At 38.0% G+C, this 25,455-nt stretch overlaps 1 protein-coding gene across 1 annotated transcript in view; it reads left to right on the top strand.

The window, feature by feature from the left end:
• PALS2 (protein associated with LIN7 2, MAGUK p55 family member) overlaps positions 1 to 25,455 on the top strand; it is a 59,170-nt gene that overhangs the window by 17,487 nt on the left and 16,228 nt on the right. The window contains exons 2-5 of the mRNA XM_054726001.1: positions 13,340 to 13,458; positions 17,990 to 18,142; positions 21,463 to 21,612; positions 22,340 to 22,567. Coding sequence (XP_054581976.1) covers positions 13,342 to 13,458; positions 17,990 to 18,142; positions 21,463 to 21,612; positions 22,340 to 22,567 — 648 coding nt within the window. The 5' untranslated portion in view covers positions 13,340 to 13,341. The remainder of the gene's footprint in view (positions 1 to 13,339; positions 13,459 to 17,989; positions 18,143 to 21,462; positions 21,613 to 22,339; positions 22,568 to 25,455) is intronic.

Genomic DNA, 25,455 nt, shown 5'->3' with positions numbered 1-25,455 from the left:
ACTTGTACAACATTCTGCAATATTTGAAACAGTATCTTTATGTAACCTTTTGAAGATTTATGAAAAAACTACACTGATTACAATCTTGTTAGTTCATTTTGTTACCAACGTTCTCAAAATACCTATCCACTCAATCCTTAATTAATTGCTGGAAGTGAGGGGCTGGCAAGGATGTCCGGTTGGTCTGGTGTTCATGCGTGCCATCGGGGAATTTGCAGTGAGAAAGATTAAAATAGTACTAGTGTTCAATTGTCATTTCATCTACTTAGAGTGCTTTTTCACCACTTTGAACATATTGCATATTCCTTAAGTTTCTTTCTTACAGCCGGGAAGTCTTCCAGATAAGAAATGTGAGGTTAAAGCCTAAAATAATCTCTCCTTTTGGATAGGCTGTATAGTACCTCTTTGGACTTGCTAAATTTCTAAATCTTTGTTAAATAATTAGTAAGGCTATTCTATGTAAGGTTTTTATGGGGACACATGGAATCAAAGTTTTCTAACATTTAAACTATATATATATATATATAGTAGAGGTCCGGTGCACGAAAATCGTGCATTCGGGGCCAGGGGTGGGGGGCGCAGGGAGGGGTCCCTCAGCCCGGCCTGCGCCCTCTTGCAATCCAGGAGCCCTTGGGGGATGTCCGACTGACAGCTTAGTCCCGTGGGGAGCAGGACTAAGCCGTCAGTCGGACATCCCTAGTGCTGCCGCAGAGATGGGAGAGGCTCCTGCCACCGCCGCTGCACTCGCCAGCCATGAGCCCAGCTTCTGGTGGAGCGGCGCTCCCCCTGTGAGAGCACACTGACCAGGGGGCAGCTCCTGCGTCGAGCGTCTGCCCCCTGGTGGTCAGTGTGTGTCATAGCGACTGGTTGTTCTGCTGTTTGGTCAATTTGCATATTAACCTTTTATTATATAGGATATTTAAAAATTTTTTTTGGTCAACTATATTTTGACATTTCGTACAAAGACCCCTTACGTGGGGAGCCTGTGTTCCCCTGTCTTCTGACAGAGCATTCCTATCCGGAGGGCATGATTGAGCAGCGTTATATCTTTGAGAAGAGAATGTTTCCATCAACAAAAATGTTATGTGCTTATTTTTAATGCAGTGTCTTGTATTTACTTGTATGTGGTGTTTTGCTCAGTGCTTCAAAAGCTGGTGTAAGTAAAATTGAAGACCAGCTTGAGTGCTAAGTGAGATAAGAATAAAATATTGTAATTTGATAGCTAATCTAGAAGTTTATAAAATATTTTTTAGATAGAGAGATCTGTCTCATGTTAGTTTAACATAGTGCTATAATCTGAATTATGTTTGATTATAGATCAGTGACTTTTAGCTGCAGTTCCTCATTGGAGTGGACCTGGTAGTGTGTGAGTTAAGGACAATCATGTGGGTTGACACTATCAGTGATGGGCAACCTTTTGAGCTTGGTGTGTCAGACTTCGCCAAAAAAATGAGCATAACTCGGGTAGTGTGTCACTTTGAGGAAAAAACATTATTTCGCAAATGTTTCATCCTCAGGAGCAGCGAATGTTTCATCCTCGGCATGCGGCCGCCTCAGAATTGAACCTGGAACCTTTCAGTGCTGACACGCGTGTCACAGGTTCGCCATCACTGCACTAGATAAACATGGCAGTGAATGGAAGCAGTTTTATGGTGAATTAAGATCGACTAAAGAATTTTCTTTTAAGTTAAATCTTTATACCTATGAAAATAGAGAATATACAGGTTTTAAAAATTGAAAATGCTCATAGATTTTTAAATATTGGTTTTACACATTATATTTTAGTGGAATGTTTTACTAAAATATATGTCATGCCATAATACATATAAAGAAGAATATAATAAAACGTGTCATCCAAGGATAACTTGGTCTTCCCCAAGCTTTTGCCTAAAAAAAAAAAAAAAAAAGCCTTGTTTGTTTTTAATTTTAGAAGAATGCTTACAATTCTCTGATTTTTCTGCATTTAAACAGTTTACCCTGTACACATGAGAGATGTATTTTTGTAGGTTTTAATTTCTTTAATTGTTAATGCGTAGAGGTGAAGGACTAACAATGATCCTCAGTTCTCTTTATCTGTGATTCTTGCTCCCCGGAGGCTGGCACTTTGAACTTTTAGCTGATTTTCTTGCATTTAGCTCCGTATCAGTAAATGGCATGCTTATGTTGCTAACTCTTGATTTTTTTCAGTTTTAATCATTTTTTTATTTCTGCTTTTGCTTTTCTATTTCTAAGCTCTTTTGTTTCCTCTGGGTGTTCTTCTATACCAGTCTTACTGTCATTTCATGAATACAATATTCTCTTATTTCTCTGAGATATTTACTGGCTGTTTTCTTCACTCTGAATAGTTTCAAGTCGATTTTACCTGTTTGGTTGTTTGTTCTTGTCTATCTTTCATGTTGCAGGCTTTTCTCGGCATCTAATACCCCAGGGTTATTAGCTCGTCGTTAAGAGTGGGGAAGCTCTGTCTGCATGTTGAGCTCCTCTGTAGCCATTCTGTGACTGGATTGTTTGGGGTTAATACCTGACCTTGATGTCTGTGTCTTTCCTCTCAGGCTGGTCATATTCTCGAGCATATACCCTTCACATCCGCCTGGAAGGTACAGGCCGGGCCAGATGCTTTGGTAGTCAGAGGGGTGAAGCGGGTGAAGGTGTTGTCTCAGTATTCCGCGGCCCCATTTCCCATATGAGTTCATTGGCCTGTACACTTTTTATCTTACTTTCTCCAGAATGTAGACCTCTATTTTTCAGTCCTGTGTGATGGAGGGTGAGGGGCCAGCAATTATTACCCTGCAAGGAGAATGGGGTTGAATTGTTGATAAGTAGTATAATGAAAACCTAAGCAAATAGGTAGTAATTCCAAGACAATGGAAATACAGGAATAGAGAAAGGCAACTGCAGTTGACTGATGAATACTGACCTAGTATTACCTGGGTCTCTTGATTGTAGTTCACCTCACCTCAGGTAACTTGTGCACCTCAGGTAACTTGTGCTCCTGAGCCTTTGGAAGATTTTGTTTTATGAATGGAATTTTCTGCTTTCCTAGCAGCTACTTTAGAGTTTGGCCACTTTGGGTCTGCTAAATCAGTTACTCTTTTGTCCATGTTTTATAGCTTTCTTTGTTGTTTTCTGTTTGTTTGTTTGCTTGTTTGTTTTGTTAAATATATTTTTATTAATTTCAGAGATGAAGGGAGAGGGAGAGAGAGAGAGAGAGAAACATCAGTGATGAGAGAGAATAATTGATGGGCTGCCTCCTACATGCCTTCTACTGGGAATCGAGCCCGCAACCCAGGCATGTGCCCTGACTGGGTATTGAACCGTGACCTCCTGGTTCATAGGAATGGTCAGTAATAGAATTGTGCAGCAATATTTGGGGGATAAGAATAGGAAGAAGGAATATGCAATATGTTAACCACTGAGCCATGCCGGCCGGGCCTGGAGTTTTTATAGATGTGTCCATGTTTGGCTCCTTTTCATTCTGTCTGCTCTGCACTTGGCAAGCCTTTCATCCTGACGTTTTGTTTGTCATTGAAAACTCAGGGACGTTTTGCCCAAGCCAGTTTGGCCAAGTGGATAGAGCGTTGGCCCACGTGCTGAAGGCTCCCAGGTTTGATTCCATTCAATGGCACGTCCCTCTGATGCAGGCTCTGTCCTCCGCCCTGGGAAGGCAACCAATCAGTGTCTTTCTCTCTCACACTGATGCTTCTCTCTCTCTGTCGCTCCCCCTCCCTTCCACTCTCTCTAGAAATTAATGGAAAAATATCCTCAAGTGAAAATTAACAAAATAAAACCAAAAAACGCAGGGGCTTTTTTCTATTATTTCTTCAGCTATTTCTTTCCCGTCTTGTCTCTGATCTTGTCTTGTGAAGCTCCTGCTAGGTCCTGTTGGACTTGGCCTATGTTTTCAGTTTTTTCATATTTTCCATCTTTTCCTCTTTGGTCTGCATTTGGGAGTTTACTCTGACTTGCTTTTTCCTATTAGCAGTTTCAATTTTCTTCTGCCATTTAGTGTGATGTTTGATTTTTAAACAGTGTGACAAGATTTTTAATTGCCAGGAACTTCTTCTTATTCTGGGGCTGCTCCATTTTCTCCCTCTTATTGGCCCATTCCTTTAAGAGTGTAATAGTCTCTCACGGACCTCCGAGAATGCTCGTAAAAATAAGTTGTAAAGTTCTGTTCTCAGTACCATCTGTTTCCCCCCCTAGTTTAGTCTTTTCAGCTCTGTCTACTCTCACTGATATTTTCTTCAAATGTCTGGTGATCTGGAATACTTGGCTTATACTTACAAGTGAGGGAGTAGGTTGGTTCATCGAGAATGTCTGTCTGATGAGGATTTCCTCTGTAGCCGTGCAGGCAGCCCTCTCTGAAATGGGAGGCGTGGGTAGGACTGAGTGGTGAGCCTGTCCTCAGGCAGGCTTCTCCTTTACATTTGAAGGCAAGAGCAGGTGAGCAAGCTGGGAGCCCTCAGAATAGCTAAGTTAAGAACTTACCGAGATAGAACACGTTAATATTAATATTAATGCAATGCTTTAAGTTGGCAGAACAGAAGGGGAGACAGTGGTGCTACTCCTGGAGTGTTAGGAAGGGTGTGAGGGAAGTTTGGTTTTCATAATTATGAAACATACAGGCATCTGGTGGAGACCAGTCCTGTGCAGAAAGAATATTTGCTCCCCAAATGCCAAGAGTTTCCTGTTTGAGAAACACTGCTTTAGTGTATTCACTCCTGGACAGTCTTTTCCTGCACCCCCGCCTCCTTTAGTTCTGTTATGAAGAACCAGATTTACCTCAGCCTCTCACTCAACATCCGTGTTAGGACCCTCCCCCAGGCAGGACAAACAGCCAGTATCTCTGGAAAGAACTTGGTGGTGGTTCGGCCAGAAAGGGGGGAGCTCTTGCGAATGGGGTTCCTTAATTGCCCTGCTCCTCCACTGTGCCTGTCCTTTCCCTTTGTTGACGCCAAGCTTAGAGTCTCCCTGAGAATGCTTTGGAAAATACAGCTCCTCATTTTGTTTCAAGGTGTGAAATGTTGACCGTGCATTCAAGAACTTCAGTAGGAGGAGCCGAGTTTGGTTATTTCTATGAGGGTGCCTTCCACCAGTGTCTCCCTTCTTTCCCATCTCGTCACCCTGCCATCTCCATCAAAGAAAGAGTTAAAACACTTTACTCCTTTCCTGTCCTCCCTCGATGTTAATAATGCAATAGGAGGTATTGTTCTGGGAATTTCCCATGTATTATTTAACAGCAACAACCCTGTGGGACAGACAGACACCATTGTCGTTCTCCTCCTAGCAGGTGGAAGACACTGCCTGGGGAGGGTAATCATTTACTCGGGTTTTCAGGACTAGTTAAGTGGCCGAGTCCAGGTCCTTAACCACTATGCTGCATCATCTAACTGTGACTCCTTCCTAGTGTTCTTATCCTTGTGCTTCATACACATGTTTACACGTTGTGTTCTACTCTACCAGATTGAATTTTGGGGGGAAAGAGAGTATCTCTGTATTCTTCAACATCTAACACAGTAGTTCTCAACCTTTTTAATGCCGCGACCCTTTAATACAGTTCCTCATGTTGTCGTGACCCCCAACCATAAAATTATTTTCGTTGCTACTTCATAACTGTAATTTCGCTACTGTTAATGAATCGTAATGTAAATATCTGTGTTTTCCGATGGTCTTAGGATCTACAGTCGCGACCCACAGGTTGAGAACTGCTGCTATAGAGCCTAAGAGCCATCAGAAAACACAGATATTTACATTACGATTCATTAACAGTAGCAAAATTACAGTTATGAAGTAGCAACGAAAATAATTTTATGGTTGGGGGTCACGGCATTAAAAAGGTTGAGAACCACTGCTCTAACATTATGTGTGGCCTATAAGCACTCAATTAATGTTGACTAAGTTAACTGAGCACCTCGAAATGTTTCTTTTCTTCTTTGATTCAGTATCACCAAATTAGAATTTCAAAATATTAGTTAGAGCTAAGGTATTGACAGCAGTAGTCATATTATAGGAAACAGTTGTCTGATTGACATAACTAGTGGTTTACAAGAAGAGCTCAGCTGTCATGGTCCAGTCAGTTGTGTGAAAATAGTTGTGTCAGAATGTAACCTCAAAGAAACCTGAGTTGATCCAATTTCAGTAGGTTCTTTTTTTCTATATCACTCCTTGGAAATGTATTTTTTATTTTTTATTGTTTTTATTTTTATTTTTAAATATATTTTATTGATTTTTTACAGAGAGGAAGGGAGAAGGATAAAGAGTTAGAAACATCGATGAGAGAGAAACATCGACCAGCTGCCTCCTGCACACCCCCTACTGGGGATGTACCCGCAACCAAGGTACATGCCCTTGATCGGAATCGAACCTGGGACCTTTCAGTCCGCAGGCCGACGCTCTATCCACTGAGCCAAACCGGTTTCGGCGAAAATGTATTTTTTAAAGAATTTTGCTGCTCTACTGCAAGTACATTAGAAGTAATCTTAACTAACTTTTAGGGACTTCCTTTGAAGTTACACTTAAATCTTTCCAAATGCACATAGAATGAGATTTTGTTTATCATATCCTGGATTCTGTAAATTGTGCAGCATGGTGTCCTAGGGAAATAATTATTTTATCTATAAAATTCTTGCAGAAATAATTTTTAACATCTTATGAAAACTTAATTTATCTGCCATTTTCAAAAGGGAATTCAGTTTGTTGAATTGGCGTGAATATACCACCAAATGTGCTTACAAAGGATTTTTAATATTAAAATAAGCTCTATTTCTAATTTATTAAGACTAGTTTATTTAATTTTAAAACTTGGTAGAAATGCTTATGTAAAACAATTCTAGAAAGCTTTTAGAACAGAATATAGGTGGGTAAATACCGTGCGTTTTATTAAATTTGCTTCATATACTGAACTATATTGTAGAAAGTTAGAGATAGATTTATATTTAAGAAGTATTTTGCCATTTTAGTAGGCTAACCATTGAAAGAGATACCACTTCCTTCTTCATGGCTTGTACAATTTGTGAGAAATTGATAGCTTTAAGATTACTGCTTTCTAAACACCACATTTTGCTGATTCCAAGTATTACAGAGACATTTTATTTTATAAATAACATTTAACTTAAAAACTAGTCTTAATTTTGGTAACAGGACAGTGTTGCATTTTTGTAACTGAAACTGTATTATCGTGAACTTAGGATGTACCAGACTGTGGTCTAGTTGCTGGGAATATAGGTTTGAACAAGACAGACATGATTTCTGTGCTCAGAGTTAGTTTAGGAAGGAAATTATACATTAAACAAATACCAAAAATATTACAAGTTTGTCAGAGTTATGAAGTGTAGAATACTATGAAAATATGTATTAGGAGACTTGATCCTAATTGGGGAAGTCAGGGATATAGGTATTCTGCTCCTAAAGGGTGCCAATGAATTAGATACATAAAGGTGGTTTCCTTCTATTCTTACTGTGGTAAAATGTTCCATTAGAACTGAGTTTGAGTTCTGTTTGACATGTTAGAAGCATTGAGATGATTGTGGGGGTCTTTTTTCTTATAGTGTGAACATGTATTAAAGTATATTATGTATTTTTAAAATGTTGAACCATCTTTATATTACTAGGATAAACTATAGTTGACTCATAATTGTTATTTTTAAAGACATTGTTATATTCAATTTGTCAATATGTTTAAGATATTTGCATATATTCTCATCAGTGAGTTTAGTTTATAATTTTCTTTGAGTTTTGAAATCCATATAGAAGTTGGAAAGATTTCAATCTTTTCTATGTTTTATTTTAAAAACAAGAATTACCTCTTCAAGGTTTTATAGACTATATTCTTAAATCTATCTAGGGCTAATGTCTTTATAAAAGGTTATCTTTGAAAACCTTTGCAATTTCTCCTATTTTGAACTATTTTCATTTTTATCTCTTTCTCCTAAACGTCAATAATTAACATTTTCCGAGAAAATCTCTACTTGACTAAATTATAAATAAAGTTCTTTGTGTTTTCTTTTTAATCTTTATGCCTGCAATTATTTTCTCATTGCATTTCTAATGTTATGTGTGTCTTCTCTTATCATAATCAGACTAGCCAAGTATTTGCCTACTTTTATTGGTCTTTTGAAAAAGCCAGCTTATTGACCAAATCTATGGTTCTTTATTTTTAAATTGATTTCTTCTTTCCCTATTATTAATTTTTTTTCCTATTTCTGAATTTCCCATTACCTTATAAATTTTAGTCTTTCATGATCCATAGTGGTTTTCTTACACTTTCTTATTGCCCTTTTCTAGTGGGAGAATTCTTCAATTTGATCTTCCCACACATTGTAACTTAATATTTTTCTTTAACCATTTTGCTTTTCTTTCTCTCCCCAACACATTCCCAAGTAATTCTGTTTCTTTGGCAGATAATGCTTCTGTTTGTTGAATTAGTTGAGTTGCATTCATGCTGCTCGTTTTCATAAGTGTTTTGAATTTCATAAGTGATCCTTGATTTGTTCATATTTGTAATTGAAGGGTCTAGATTAAATATATTAATTTTTCTACAGCTCAAATAGGAACCCCACTTATATGTCATTGAATCTAGCTTCTGATTAAAGGGTCTGTCCTCATGATTATGCAGGAGGAGTGGAACTTGCAAAAATCTGACCTTCTGAGCTTTGGGACTTTTCCTTTCTTCCTGGAATCTCTGAGTACATTGGGACACTTCCCTATTTCTCTGGCTCCCACCCAGTTTTGCAAGGTTCTCACTACAGAGAACTTCTAACTCATATATTAAGCTTTTACATACTCTAGAGTTGCCTTGTGGTTATCCATGTCTGAGTAATTATAGATTGAGTTAACGTTTTAATATTTTATAAGGTTAATTATCGCTCATATCATATATTTTCTCATTATTTTGTCATGTGTTTAGGATAATTTAGTTTAAAGTAAGAACAATTGTATTTTTTAATAGCTCATTTTATTAGACAATTAATTTATATAAAGTCAGGCCAATAAGTTGACTTGTTAGGGGAAACCATTCCTCCATACTGTCACATTTCACCTCAGTAAAAGAGGGGGCATGGGATTATGCCAGGTGTCAGAACACTGTCCATTTTCTTCACAACAGAGTGTAGAACAAAAGTGTTAGGACAGATCCTTGCATGGCAGAGAAGTTGTGTTAATGTCTTGACATCCTGGTTTAACCGGAGCCCCAGGGCAACTTGTTCTACACCTACCCATCACCTCACCTAACCTCCCCACCAATTTCTGTCTGCCTTCCCCTGAGATGCCCCAAATAGGTCCCATTTAACCGTGTACAAAGGGGAAGATCTGGAAGACACAAAGTCCCCTCACCCCATCTTTCACCTTTGGGATTAAATAGCCTGGAGCAGGGAAAGTAAACTGAGATAAAAACCAAGTGAGGACTTCTATTTTATTTTTTAAATATATTTTTATTGATTTCAGAGAGGAATGGAGAGGGAGAGAGAGATTGAAACATCAATGATGAGAGAGAATCATTGATTGGCCACCTCCTGCATGCCCCCCATTGGGGATCGAACCTGCAACCCAGGCATATGTCCATGACCAGAATCGAACCTGGGACCCCCCAATCCGCAGACCGATGCTCTATCCACTGAGCCAAACGGGCTAGGGCCCAAGTGGGGATGTTTAAAGAAGTATTGACAGGAACATTAAGAATAATATCTGACTGCAACTTGAGAAAAAAGTGCACCAGGGGAAAATAAAGTCTTAGCAGATGTTCTGAAACTGCCCGTAAGAAAGGGCTGGGACGGATCCTCTGAGCTTTGGACTCAATGGGGCTTGGCTGGTCCTGTCTGCACCTGCTGAGCCGGATGTGCTGGGGGCTGCCTGCAAGCACAGTGCAGTCTGTCTGGCTCCATCTTCAGCGAGAGTCCTTCAGCTCCCTCCCGGAGCGCTCCCCAGTGTGTTAACAGTTGTCCACAAAGCGCTGCAACTCGCGGAAGTGCTGAAGTGCTGCAAGTTTACTAGTCCTCTTCTGACTGGTGGGAGGTATGTCACCTGCTGGGTGTTGGGGAGACTTCAGGAGACGGGTTAGGTCTTTGGCTGCGGACTGGTGTTGTTGCTGAGAGCTTTCACTTGGTGCTTTGGCCAGGGTGGCCCACACAGTCAGTGCCTGCTGATAGTGCAGGTTCTCTCTGTTTGCAGACCTGTGTCCCCCAGAGGGCATTCCAACAGGTTGTCAAGGAGGCACACCCTCGCAAGGGGTACTGGTGTTTCCGAGATCTAGCAGGCAGGAGCAGAGTTCTTGTTCATTAGGAATGGGAGCCTGGCGTGGATGGCGTCCGGAGCTTTCCTCCTGTACAGGCAGGGTGCTGATTTCCGGGCTTTCCAGCTGTAGCAGTCCTGCATCGTCCTCCGCAAGGGGCTGGGGTTCCTACTTGATACGCTGAAGCCTAAATCGTTGAGTGTGTCTCCACTTTCAAGTCTTTGGGGGCCTGAGTCCCACAGGGAAATGAGGTCTTCAAGATTTCATTGAAAAGTACATGATTGGCTTCTTCACAAAAATCAACAGCCGTACAAACACCTGGCTGCTGTCGACCTTCGCCAGCATCACATTCCCCTGAACAGCCAGTTGCCAGGGCCTCCCACCCTGTGCTTCTAGAACTTCATGGGTTTACGGCAGCGATTTTCAACCTTGTCCATCTGACAGCACACATAAACTAACTGCTAACATTCTGCAGCACACCAAAACGTATTTTTTGCCCATCTGACCAAAAAAGAAAAAAGGTATAATTTTAATTCATTCACACCGATGGCTTATTGTTTTGTTGGCTGTTGTTTTTTTACTTGACAAGCTACGTGAAGAGAGGTCACTGCCCCTGACTAAGTAGTCAGGTATTGCATGTTTTAAAAATCATTGTGGCACACTATTGCCCTGTAGTGTGCGCTCAGCTTTCCCGGAGCTCCTTGGCCATTTCCTTATGGGGGAAAATCAAGCCAGACTTGGCCAGAAAACATGGCTGTGTGGGCAGGTCTAGTATTCTAACAGGAAATGAATAGATAATGTCTAAGTGGGTAAATTAAAAAGTAGCAATGTGAGCATTTATCCAGAAACATAGATGTGATTAAAAGAAACTTAAAATCAAAGTAGTTACTTTTGGAGAGGTGGGATAAGTTGGAGAGAAGCAGATAGTATGGAACAAAGAACTGCTATATTTCATTATAAGCCACTTAGTAATACAACTTGACTTTTAATGTTTATGTTTTATTTTAATAAAAGTATCATATGTTACAACCAGACAACTACAATATTAGATTTATTCTAAAGAATTATGAAGAGGAGATAAAATTAGTAAAATTAAACTGGATAAAATGAAGAGTGATACTGAATGAAGCGGGGGGAGGGCGTGTTTCTAGCTTCACTCTCTTACATGTGCGTATTCAGTTATCCCAGTACCATTTGTTGGAAAGATGATTCTTTCCTTCATCGAATTGTCTTGTCGCCCTTGCTGAAAATCAATTGACTATGAATTTATGGATTCTCAGTTAGTTATATCTCTATGCCTTTCTTGAGTACTGTAGCTCTTAGTAGGATTTGAAATTAAGTATGGCTCTCCCGACTTTGTTCTTTTTGAAGCTTGTTTGGCTATTCTGTGTCCCCTGCATTTCTCATATGAATTTTAGAATCAATTTACCAATTTCTGCAAAAACGAACAAACAGGCATCTGAGATTTTGATAGGGATTGCATTAAATCTGTAAATCAGTTTGTGTATATTGCCAGTGCCATCTTAACAGTTTGTGAATATGGGATATCTATTATTTGTCTTCTTTAAATGACATTTTATAGTTCCAGTATACAAATCTTGCACTTCTTTTGTTACATTATTAATAATTGTTTTATTTTTGATACTGTTGTAAAAGGAATGATTTTCTTAATTTCATTTTCAAGTTGTTCAATGCTAGTGTATAGAAACACAATTGATTTTTGTATTTTGATCTTGTATCCTGTAACCTTGCTGAACTCATTTATTCTAATGTATTTGTATATTCCTTAAGATTTTAAATATATAAGGTCGTGTCAAAAAAAGATAGTTTTACTTATTCCTTTCCAATCTTAATGACTTTTATTTCCTTTTCTTGCCTAACTGCTCCAGCTAGAACCTCCAGTACAGTGTTGAGTAGAAGTGGCAAGCGTAGACTTCCTTGCCTTGTTCAGTCTTTCACCATTTAAGTGTCATGTAAGCTATGGGAATTTTCATAGATCTTCTTTATCGAGTTGGGGAAATTTCCCTTCTATTTGTTAATGGTTTTTAATCATTAAAGAATATTGGGTTATGTCAAATGTTTTTTGTCCATCCAGAGAGATATTGTGTGGTTTTTTGTTTTTGCCTATTAATAGTACAGTATATTACATTGATAGATTTTCATATGTTGATGAACCATCCTGGCATTCCTGGGATAAATTGTACTAGTCATTGTATAAAATCCTTTTCAGTGTTGCTGGATCCAGTTTGCTAGTTTTTTATTAAAGATTTTTACATCTTCATTTATAAAGGATATTGACTGTCATTTTCTTGTGATGTCTTTGTGTGGATTTGGTATCTCACAGAATAGTTGGGAAGTGTTTCCACCTCTCCTTTTTTGGGGAGAGTTTGTGAAGAATTGGTTTTAATTCTTTAATATTTGATAGAATTCACCAGTGAAGCCATCTGATTCTGGGCTTATGGAAAGTTTCTTTTTTTTATGTTAATTCTTACCCGGGGATATTTTTTCCATTGTCTTAGATAGAGTAGAAGGGAGGGAGAGAGACAGAGAGAGAGAAACATCAATGTGAGAGAGACACATTGATTGGTTGCCTCCTGCACGTGTCCTTGACTGGATTTGAACCTGAGATCCTCTGACCACTGAGCAAAACCAGCTAGGGCTATAGAAGTTTCTTGATTACTAATTACTATACTTTTTAAATTTTATTTATTAAAATTTCTTATTTCTTCCTCTGTAATGTTTTTTAACTTGAAGTTATAAAATAAGTGTAAGATTATAAGCATGTATAAGGTAGCCGGATAAAGCCCAAATTACATATAAAAACCTGTCCTGCTACTAATTCATGGGAAGTCAATTTGAAACACAATATTTAGCAATTCAATTTTTTTTAAATGTGATTTTTCAAAAGAGTGTTCATTGTTGATGCCCTTTTATTTTAATTATTTTATAATCGTATTTCATAATGACTTGGAATTTAAGGCTTTTTAAAATTTATTGAGGTGACATTGGTTAATAACATATGTTTCGAGTGTACAGTTCTATAATACATCATCTCTACATTGCATTGTGTGCTCACCAAAGGTTTTTTTTAATACGTTGTTTTTATCTCAGCAGAAATGCAGCAAGTGTTGGATAACCTTACGGAGCTGCCCTCATCTACGGGAGCAGAAGAGATAGACCTAATTTTCCTCAAGGGGATTATGGAGAATCCAATCGTAAAATCACTTGCTAAGGTATATTGGTTTATTCATAAGATTACTAAATTATTTTTTTAAAGTATTTTTACAGAGGTCTTTTCAGATATTATTGTGTTACAACTTAGGCTTAGTTAGCAAATAATACCACATAATGAAATCTCAGTATACATCAAAATTTGTTACAACACATTTAAAATTTTAGGGAAATCATAACTGAACCATCATGTTATAGTGTAGTGGGCCCTATGAAAAAGATCCTGGCTCTATCTTCATTTTTAACAATAGCAAAATGCTGACTTCCTTTTTTCTTTTCTTTTTTTTTTAAATTGAATTTATTGGGATAATATTGGGTAATAAAATTATATAGATTTCAGGGGCTGGTTTTCTTTTTTTACATTAGACCATGCACCTATTTTTTACTTCTTATATCTAGTACTTTTTGAAATCTTATTTTCTCTTGCATAACCCTGGTATTTTAAGTCTATTTCCATATCAGCTCTGTAATAATCTCTTTAACTCATTCATCTTTCATAGCTATTTTTGGCCCAGTTTTTTTCTCTTATACTATTTTCCTGGAATAATTTTTATATACATCACTAAAGCTTAGTGCATTACTGCTTCACAGCCCTGCCCTCCCACTCTTCCGGTTCACCAAATGGTTCTTGCTCTCTGATCTTTCTTTCACATAGCCATTTGTCATTCCCAGAATATTGATTTCACCCTCTCCTTTGATCATTTTTTAGCCACTTGTTTTTTCCTGAGACTTCTGAAAAACCATACATTTTGCAAAGTTTTCCATTGGTAAAGAGCTAATTAATGATGCAGATTCTTTATTTTATTCATAAACTTAATCTTTCTAAGATCACATGATATAAAGGTTTTGGCCCCTAGGTAGCCACTTGCAGATTGCCCAACTGGAAGTTTTATATATATACTAGAGGCCCGGCGCCAACATTGATCTTATCGTACATTTCATCTTTTTTCTATTATCATTAATAGAGAATAGTATTTGTCACTTTAGATATAGCCCACAATTCTTGTTTACAAAGGTGTGTGTGTTTTTGTTTGCAAGCTTGGTTGGACTGTGCTTGGGTGAAATACTTGGAAGTTCTGGAAGAGCATTTTCTTCTCTGCAGTTTATTTTTCTAAGGTGCAGTTGTGAAGAAGGTTCTCAGAACTGGCCATGCAAGAAGGCTAGGCCAGTCATTGTGTGTTCTTCCAAGCATTTGTGGCAGGTGACATATATTTTTATTGAATTATGCTAGCTTTCTCGTAGTGCTTTTTCTTAAAGGAAACAAGACCATTTATTCAAATGCATGTGATTCATCTATCAGAGTTTCCTTTGTCCTGGTTTGATTAAATTCCAGTTGGTACTCTTGTCTCTTGAAATCTAAATAAATTCTGACTTTAAATTTCTTTCACAAAATCTTAGAGCTAAAAAGCTATATATTTAAAAAAAAAATCCCATTTACTATTGTAACAAAAAGGTGATGTTAGCATAGCTGTCTATATAGTGAAGAAGTCAAATAAGTTGTGTAGGTAAGAGCTCAAGCATTGATGTTATACTACCAGACTGCCACTTACTAGCATTGTGAACTTAAACAAATCACCTTATCTTTTTGCATCAGTGTCTGTGTCTGTAAGGAGGGTGATAATAACATACCTAGTTTTGCTGAACACACACATACACTCTCTTACACTATACTCAGAATATAGTTCCTCACACACACACAGGCACAAGCCCTCAATAAATGTTAACTTTTTTTCTTTTTGTCTAAAGCTTTCTTATCCTACCTAATAATAGACAAATATGCAAATTGACCATACCTCCAACATGCCCACAAGCCACTCCCACAAGTCACGCCCACCATCCAATCAGAGCGAGCATGCAAATTAACCCAAACCAAGATGGCTACCGCCACAGAGAGCAAGGTTTCCTAGGTAACAGAGGAAGCCAAGCTTTCCGCCTGCCCTTGCCAGGCCTAAGCCTCCACTCAAGCTACAATGTTTCAATTATAGAAGGTAAACAAATTCAAACAAATGGCGGCAGAATGGAGCTTGAGAGAGCAGGCCGGGGTTGCCACCGGCAACAGGGGAAGCAAAGCTTTCCTCACACCCTGGCCGGGCCCACCCGCTTAAGGCAACAAAGTTTCAATTATAACCCCAACAGAAATGGCTGCCGGCCTCAGAGGAAGCCCCAGGCTTGGCTCCGCTCCAGGCTACAAAGTTTCAATTGTAGAAGGAAAATAAGTTCCAGATACCAGGGCCTCCGCTTGGGTTGCCAGGGGGCGTGGCTGGCCTGCAAACCACCACAGGCCCCTCGCTCAGGTTGCCCCATGCCCCAAGGGAACCCCCACCTGATCCGGGACACCCTTCAGGGCAAACCAGCTGGCCCCCACCCCTGCACCAGGCCTCTATCCTATCTAATAAAAGAGTAATATACAGATTGATTATCACTGCAACACACAATATAGCTGCCCCCATGTGGTCAAAGATCCTGCCCCCATGTGGACACAAGATGGCCACCACAAGATGGCCAGCAGGAGAGGGCAGTTGGTAGGCACCCAGCCTGCAAGGGAGGGCAGTTGAGAAGGACCAGGCCTGCAAGGGAGGGCAGTTGGAGTTGATCAACCCTGCAGGAGAGGGCAGTTAGGGGTGACCAGGCCGGCAGAGGCGGGAAGTTGGGGGCAAACAGGCTGGCAGCAGAGTGGTTAGGGGGTGATCAGGCTGGCAGGCAGAAGCCGGTTAGGGGCAATCAGGAAGGCAGGCAGGCAAGCAGTTGGGAGCCAGCAGTCCTGGATTGTGAGAGGGATCCTGTATTGGAGAGGGTGCAGGCTGGGCTGAGGGACAACCCCCCTCCGTGCACGAGTTTCGTGCACCGGGCCTCTAGTACTGTCATAAGAGAGTTAGAATATTGCAAGGTTAATGATGCAAAGTCAGATATTTATTAAAGTAAGTATCAGTATTAAAATAGTAATTCTTGCTTTTTTTTAAATAAGAGTTAACTAATTATGTTACTTTAGTTTTTTCCAATGTTGATATTTATTCCATGATATGTATTGAATGTCTTCATTATCCTATTCTAATCAGACTTTCAAAATATTACACACTTGCCTATTCTCATTCTCTGTTGCATTTCTAGTCTTATTATTTTTTTCTTATCTAAATATAATAGAAACTTTTCCTTCTATTTAAATTACATTTGGTCTTTTGACATTTTTCTGTGTTTAAAAGCAGTTATAATTTCTTCTTTATCAGTTTATTGCATGTGATTTAAAATTTCTTCTGAGGTGTTTCTTTAAAATGTTGCTTAAGATATAGCCCCCCATTCCACTTAAAAACTTGCTTTACTTTGTGAATCACCTAGGAAAAAATACATTTAAGTGAAAAATTGCATTTTAAAAGTTAAAATGTGTATTTGGACTCTGAAGGATTCTTTCTATGATAGAAATAACATTTAAGTATTATAGGTATCAAAGTGTAATTGATAGTTGCCACTTGATATTTGGATTTTCCTTCAGCATTTACAGAAATGAATCTTAAAATATTATGTGTAAGACGGCATCTTACATGGTTTCATTTATAAACTAAATCTTAATAATTATGACTTGCTATCTTCAGAATCAGACTGCAAGCATTTATCAGAAACACAGAGAACACTGAAATATGAAGACTGCATAGTGTTCATTCTCAGTTTGAATGTAAAACTCTGCTTTACTCCTTCAATGAAAGGGTAATTAGGACTACTGATTTTCCGTGACAGTGTGATTCATGGTCCACTTTATGTGGAAAAGATTATGAGATTTATAAAAAACAGCTTAAGATATTTAGACATGAAATACCACCGTCCTTCAAGGTCCAGTTCAAGAACTGCTTCCCCAAACTGATTTATTTGCTAATTTGGACTCTGAGTTTCCCAAAATGATTTTTATGATTTTTTGAATGGTGATTTATATAATGATTATGTTCCTAATAAAGCTTCATCTAGAGTTTGAGCCTAGACTAGAAAGTCATTAGGAAATTCTGTTGGATAAGAAATGTGTTTTTTATTGTCATGTGGCCTATTTAGTTTTGTTGTTGTTTCTTATTGATTTCAGAAAGAGGAAGGGAGAAGGGGAGAAAGATAGAAACATCAATGATGAGAGAGAATCATTGATCAACTGCCTCCTGCACGTCCCCTACTGGGGATCGAGCCTGCAACCGGGCATGTTCCCCAACCGGAAATGGAACCATGACCTCCTGGTTCATAGGTCGATGCTCAACCACTGAGCCATGCCAACCTGGCATGGCCTATTTCATGTTTTCTTTTTCATAGTTTAATTATAAAAATGAGTTTTTCATGGCCTAGGATAGGAATAGAGGCCAAGATTTATTATACTGCATGAAAACATTTACTTAAAAAAATCTATATATTGCCTCTGATTGAAATATTAAATTTGGTTTCAATGAATCACACTTTTAAGTCATATCTTTTAAAACTTTATGAAAAGAAGCAAATCAAGAGGAAAACCACAGTCTGGAGTCAAACAATATGTGTTATTACTTTTCCTATACCGTCTTTTCAAAGGCTCATGAGAGGCTGGAAGATTCAAAACTAGAAGCTGTCAGCGACAATAACTTGGAATTAGTCAATGAAATTCTTGAAGATATCACTCCTCTAATCAGTGTGGATGAAAATGTGGCAGAACTGGTTGGTATACTCAAAGAGCCTCACTTCCAGGTAAACGTCCTAGCTCTTCTCTCCAAGTCCCCCATGTTCCCAAATAGTCTCCTTTCGTGTTAAGTTCCAGTTTGCGGTGAGGTTTTAAATACTGTTTAGGTCCATATTTTGCAATATGTAAATTCCAACATAGATGTTTTAATCTGATATTCTGAGGATACACACGTGTAACTAAAACACATTACATAAATATATGAAGTCTGTCACAAAAATACATCAGAAAGGATTTTTCTTTGTGTCATTAAAAAAGCCAAATCTGATTCACCATCGGACCATATGCTAGAAACCTCTTTCTCCGTGATAATGGCCTTTTCTTCCTCACTGCCACTGTTTCCCAGACCGCCTTGTGACCAGTCATCCACGTTTTCAGTGTTGCTTCTAGGATTGGGGTGTAGTTGATAACCTTGGGACATCAGAGAGCGATGTAAGGATAGGAAGTATAACATAACATACTTTCGATAGATACAAAAAATAAGTGCAATGTAAGCATTGCTCTATTTCAATGAAGAGTTAGTCATTTTAACAAAGAAAAACTAGTTTCAGGAGAGAAAGGGAGTGGAGGAGATTTCTTATAAATCTGTAATGAAGGCAGTGTGGTATTGGGTTAGCATTAGGAAAATAGATTAATCGACAAGAATAGCAACCCCAAAAATATATCCACACACATATGGCAACCTGTCTTATGAGAGAGAGATTACATCTTAGAGGGGAAAGCATGGACTGTGTAATGAATGGTGTGGGATAGAAAAATAAAGTGTCACCTGCTTTCCACTGAAGGTCTTGGGGGGCAGCACCCCCTGCTTTTTCCTCAAAGACTTTGTCTGATTCCAACAATGTTAATGTAAAATACGAAGATTTAGAGTGAGATGGTGCCTACATAAATCAGTATCTTGGGTACAGAAACATGGACACATCAGAGACACCTTTTATGCAGGGGCCAGTTGATTAATGCCGTATAACACATTTTAAGGTATTGGGACTTGATCCTTAGGACAGTAGAAAACCATGGGTGGGGATGAGAGGAGGCATTTAACAGGGAGAGGTCTGATTATGGAGCTAGATTGTTAAGTACTGAGGCAAGAAATTGTGATGGCGGTATAAAATGAGGATTTTCCAGTGTTAAGCCATAAAATCAACAGGACTTGGTGACTGGTTACATGTGACAGTTGCAGAAGAGAGATGTGGGAAGTTGATTAAGGGTAGAATTTATGACAGTTGGCATCACTAAGATTAGGAATACTCTAGGAGAAACTGGACATGTGAATGTTGAGGCCATGTTAGGTCTGTGATACCTCAGGAGCATCTGGGTAGTGCTTTTAGGCAAGCTATATTTTAAGTAAATACACAAAACGTAATAAGTATACATTTATATAAAGTTTAATAAATACATAAAACTAGAAAATAGCAAGCAAAATACAAAAATTAAGGCATTGTATTCTTATGACCCAAATTACTATGCTATCTTAGTGCGTATTCCTCCATTTTTTTCTGTGCATAAATGTACTTTCTTTTCTTTACAAATTGAGATCATTTTCCACAAGGTATTGTGTAATTCACCCTTTTTTTCAATCATTGATTGTCACTTTTCCATTTAAGTGGACCTCTGTCTCAGGTGCACACGCTATATTCAAATGTCTTTATTTGATGCCAAAATATTCTTTACAGCTGGTTTGCACGTACAGGCTTCCAACCTCGGTCCATGTGCAGCATCTGGTTGGACCATCTCTCTCTCCCTTGATTATGATGTTGACCTTTTGAAGAGGTCAGGTTATTATCCTGTAGCATGTCCAACTTTCTGGATGTATCTGGTTGCTTCCCTTCTGTGTTGTTTAGTTATCCTTCCTATTTCCTGTAAACAGAAGTTCTGTCTAAAAGGTCAGTATTCAAGTTAATTATTTGGAACTCGAATTCATTTTAAATGATGTGATGCAACATGAATTAAATTGTATCAGAAATGTGTAGTGCCTGGTTGGCCCACCACTATTGATGCTGAGTTTGGTCTCTGATTAAGGGCAATGTCAGTCTAACCCTTCCTTTGAAAGCTTTTCCACTAGAAGTAATCTAGTATGTTATTATTCTAGCATTATACAAATGCTGTTTCCTTTCAACCATTTACCTACATTAATAATCCTTGCCTGAATCAATATTTTCATTAGAGGTTGTACATGACATTTTTCAGATTCTCTCACTCTGCATTTATTAGCTAGTGTTCTTATATAAAAAGGGTTTTTCCTCATCAAGTGGGCTATTGAGCTACTCTGTAATGCATTTCCCACTGAAATGTCAGTGAAACGCTTGATCCTTCCCTTTACCAATTTTCAAAGTAAAGAATTATTTAAAATAGCATTGGTCTATATTAATGAAGAGTATTCTCAGTCTTTTGTTTTTTAAATAGCACTGTGGAGTTATGGATTTTTCATTAATTCAATATGTTTCAGTCCTCTACAATGCTTAACTCTTTGATTTTCAAATTATCGTAATTGTGTTATGTTGTAGGCAGATTTTTAGTCTATTAATCTGAAGTAATGAAAGATCTGGACCAAAGGTATAAAATTGGGAATTAACAGTATATAAATAGTGGTTGAAGTCGCAGGAATGAATATTTCCTAAGAGGAGAGAACAGAGTAAAAACAAAGACCAGGTTAGAGATTTGAGTGACTTCAGCATTTATAGGAATAATCCTCTTAAGACACGGATTTGTGCCCTTTTCCTTTTTAAATTTTTTTTTTTTTAGTTATACATACACCTTGACTAAAGAAGGAAGAAAGCACCTTGCCAGTGTGGCTTGAGCATCCACCCAAGCACCACAGGTCCCCGATTCCATTCTCAGTCAGGGCACATGACTCGGTTGTGTGCTTGATTCCCCACTAGGTGAAGGAGGCGCTCTTTTCCTTTTTGAAAATTTTCTTTAGTCTCTTACACCTATTTTTATGAAATAGCCAGAAATTATCAATCAAGCCTACATGTTAATTATCTGTATTCTGAACCAGTTGACATTTGCTCCCTTCTTCATATTTTTTTAAAAAAAAATAGGTTTTTATTGATTTCAGAGAGAGAAGGGGAAAGAGTTAGAAACATCAATGATGAGAGAGTCATTGATCAGCTGCCTCCTGCATGCCCCCTACTGGGGATTAAGCTCACAACCTGGGCATATGCTCTGATGGGGCATTGAACAGTGACCTCCTGGTTCATGGGTCTGTGCTCAAAACACTGAGGCATGCCAGCCGGGCTCTTTGTATTTTGATTTATTGTTTTTGAACTTGCATTTTAACATCTCAGGAAAAATTTTTAACTTAGCATTATGCTTTGAATCCTTACAGTCACTCTTGGAAGCCCATGATATTGTGGCATCAAAGTGTTATGATTCACCTCCATCAAGCCCGGAAATGAATAATTCTGTTAATAATCAGTTATTACCAGTAGATGCCATTCGTATTCTTGGTATTCACAAAAGAGCTGGGGAGCCATTGGTGAGTAGATAAATTGGTGCCTTCTTAAAACTGAAGCTGCCATACTTGTAGCTCAGTCCTGCTCTCATTTTCTTCGCTTTCATAACTCGTATCATTATGAAAACTTCATTTGTATTTGTTTTATGTGGTTTTTGGCCTCTGTCTAAAATATACTCCTGATGCTGTTTCAACTTGATTTAGCATACAAAATTAAACCAAGATAAAAATTAAACTGAAATAGAGGCCAGAAGTTTGCCAGTGGGTAACAAATATTTCAGAAAATCAGTACTTTATGTTTTTCCTATGCCCTTTGAAGAAATCAGCTCAGGTTGCTTGCTAATGAAGTAGCAAACATGGAAGAAAGTTGTTATTAAAAAGTGAAGAGATGGTAGGGAGGGTTCTATACGTAGTGAAGTTTACAATTTCCTACTTAAAATTATTATTTTTGGATCCTGACTATAAAAACAGTGAAATAGGGAAAAAGCAAAGCCAGGAACAAGGCATATCTGTCTTTTCTTGTTCCTTTGAGGTAACCTTCATCCTGTGGGATGCAGCCTAATACGTTTCATTTTTTCAGGTTAAAAGGACTTACCATGGAAGTCCTTTTTTAAGGGTGGTATATATTGTCACAGTTGCACATGGTTTAAGGAGATTAGACTCTTGACACAGGAATATATATATTCATGAGTATTTAAGATTTATTTTTAAGTCTAAAATCAATGACAATTCCGTTCCTTATTTCCTTTAGGGTGTAACCTTTAGGGTTGAAAATAATGACCTGGTAATCGCCCGAATCCTTCATGGAGGCATGATAGATCGACAAGGTCTGCTCCATGTGGGAGATATCATTAAAGAAGTCAATGGCCACGAGGTTGGAAACAATCCAAAGGAATTACAAGAATTACTGAAAAATATTAGTGGAAGTGTCACCCTAAAAATTTTACCAAGCTATAGAGATACCATTATTCCTCAACAGGTTAGTAATAAGATTCTTGGTAATCTCTAGATTACTTTTATCTTTAATCACACTGTTGGATATAACTAGCCACCAGTTGCTACTCTTTTGCTAAAGAAAAGAGGGGGGAAAACTGTCTTATTGTTGTGAAATGCCTTATTTTGTGAATTTTTAAACAACCTCATCTTACTACTATAAAGGAATTAGTAAATCTTTTTGTGAACACCACAAACTGCCATTTCAGTAACATACAGCTAGGTAAGAAAAACCATAAAGCCTTTTAGTCATTAATCTAGCAAATATATTTTTTTAATATATTTTATTGATTTTTATAGAGAGGAAGGGAGAGGGATAGAGAGTTAGAAACATCAATGAGAGAGAAACATCGATCAGCTGCCTCCTGCACACCTCCTACTGGGGATGTGCCTGCAACCAAGGTACATGCCCTTGACCAGAATCGAACCTGGGACCCTTCAGTCCGAAGGCTGACGTTCTATCCACTGAGCCAAACCGGTTAGGGCTAGCAAATATTTTTTGATCTTGTTATGTTCCAGCCCCTGTGAGAGAATAATGTAGTCCCAACCACCTATACCTTAGTGTGCATGGGATGGGCTAGAAGAGCAATTCTCAACCCCTGTGCTGCAAGAACGTTTAAAACATGCAATACCTGGCCCAGCCCACATGGCTCGGTGGTTGAGTGTCGACCTATGAGCCAGGAGTTTACGATTTGATTCCCGGTCAGGGCACATGCCCAGATTGCAGGCTCAATCCCCAGTGAGGTATGCAGGAGGCAGCTGATCAATTCTCTTTTATCATTGATGTTTCTCTCTCTTTCTCCCTCTCCTTTCCTCTCTGAAATCAATTTAAAAAAAACACATTTATATTTAAAAACAAACCAAAAACCATGCAATACATGAGTATTTACTTAGGGGCACCGACCTCTTTTCCTTTAGATTGTCAAATAAAAAATGACAGCAGACAACACAATACCAGTCTGGTGTGAATGAATCAAAGTTATACCTTTTTTGGTCAGCAAAAATATATTTTTTTGGTGTGCCGCAGAATTTTAGTAATTAGTCTATGTGTACCATGACATGAAAAAGGTTGAAAATTGCTGGTGTAATAGAATTGTAAAGGAAGGAAAAATAATGAAGTAATTACTAATTACAAAGAAGCAGTTGACGATTATGGTGAGAATGTTGGAACTGAGGAGAGGGTTTTCAAGCCTAAGTAATGTAGAAATAGGAAATATCTACCAGTGTTTTAGATATCTTTAATTGTTCAGTTTATTCCAGAAATTTATCGTTTCATGTGTGAGTGAAATTGTGCTTTTTAATTTAAGATATTACTAAGTGTAAAAGGCTAGTTTTTGTATTTCTATGCAATTCTTTGAAATAACATGTTGAATACCTGTTTTATATTCTTGTTCAGAGGGTAGGGTACAATATTTAGTCATGATTTTAGTATGTAAATTGGACTTCTGAAATATATATATATATATATATATATATATATACACACACACACACATACACACACATATATATATGTATAGGCTTATAATAAACTTTGGTGAAATGAAGGTAGAGAGCTTGTCTTCAAGGAAAAGAATCATGAATTGGCACATTTCCATTTGGAAAAGTAGAGCCAAAGATTTACTTTTTAAAATTACGTATTAGTTTTGATACTTAGAAAGATTCCAGTGCCCCTGTGGTCCAAACTCTGGAATTCTTACCAGCTCACAATGACCGTATGGACTTTTGCGGGAAAAATAAATTTTTGTAAAATTAATAGCTAGGACTTTGGCCTAAATTCCTCTGTAAGTTCTCCAGTTGGTGAACTAAGCTGAGTGATGTGAAATGCGAGGCTATTTAGCCCCGTGTTAGGCCATCTTGGTCTTTCTGCTCATCTCCTCAGCGTGGTGACCGCGGCTCCACCAGCTTTTCCTTTCCGGAGTTGCAAGTGGAAACTTTTTGTGCAGTTAGCTGGATCCCGGTACAGCTCACCTAGTGTCCACTTTTTAGGATCACCGTCTTCATTGTCTGATAGCGTGACAAATGTTTCATATATTCTGTCCAGTTTTTTAGTTGTTTCAGATTGGAGGGTCCTTGTTATTTCATCCTAGAAGCAGGAGTCATTTTATCTTTTATTACCATAAAAATTTAATTTTTGGATAAATGAATCATTCCCACAGTTCAAAATTCAAGCAATATAAATTCGTATTCAGTTAAAATCTCCCTCCTAATTCTCTACCAACTTAAACCTCACTCTCTCCATAAGATACATTGCTATTTGTATCTCTCCAGGGTTTCTTTATTCATATGCAAATAAGTAAAAATTATATATTCTTTTTCCCCTTCCATCTCCTTTTTAATGAAAAGGTTACATAACATAGTATGCACACTCTGAACCTTGTATTTTTTGTTTGTTTGTTTGTTCTTCAATTAACTATGTTATCTTGAGGATCTTTCCTTTTTGGTACATAGTCTGCTTGTTGAAATATATCCTCCCTTTTTAATTTACTATCTGCAGTGTTATATTACATAGGTTTGCCATTATTTGTTTAATCAGTCCCTATTGTTAAGTAATTAAGTTTTCAATCAGTTGCTAATAGTCTTCTACATAAGTCACTTTGTGTATATGTCTGAGTAGCATTGCTGTTGAATACATTCCCATAGGTGGGTTGCCAGATTGGAGGTGTCTGCATTTGTGATTTTGATAGTTATTGCCAAATTGTCCTCCCAAGGGATTGAACCAGTTTTTTCACCAGTCTGTTAGAAAAAATGGCTCTTGGCCCATAGACCTAGCCATGGTATATCAAGTATTTGGGTTTCTGCTAATCTGACAGGAAGAAATGTTATAATTTTAATTTATTTTTCTATTCTGAGTGAATTTGAATATCTCCTCCT

This window comes from Eptesicus fuscus, chromosome 14 (genome assembly GCF_027574615.1).
Source record: "Eptesicus fuscus isolate TK198812 chromosome 14, DD_ASM_mEF_20220401, whole genome shotgun sequence".
Classification (NCBI taxonomy): domain Eukaryota; kingdom Metazoa; phylum Chordata; class Mammalia; order Chiroptera; family Vespertilionidae; genus Eptesicus; species Eptesicus fuscus.
The sequence above is the reverse complement of the archived record's forward strand: the minus strand, read 5'-3'. Positions and strand labels throughout refer to the sequence as shown.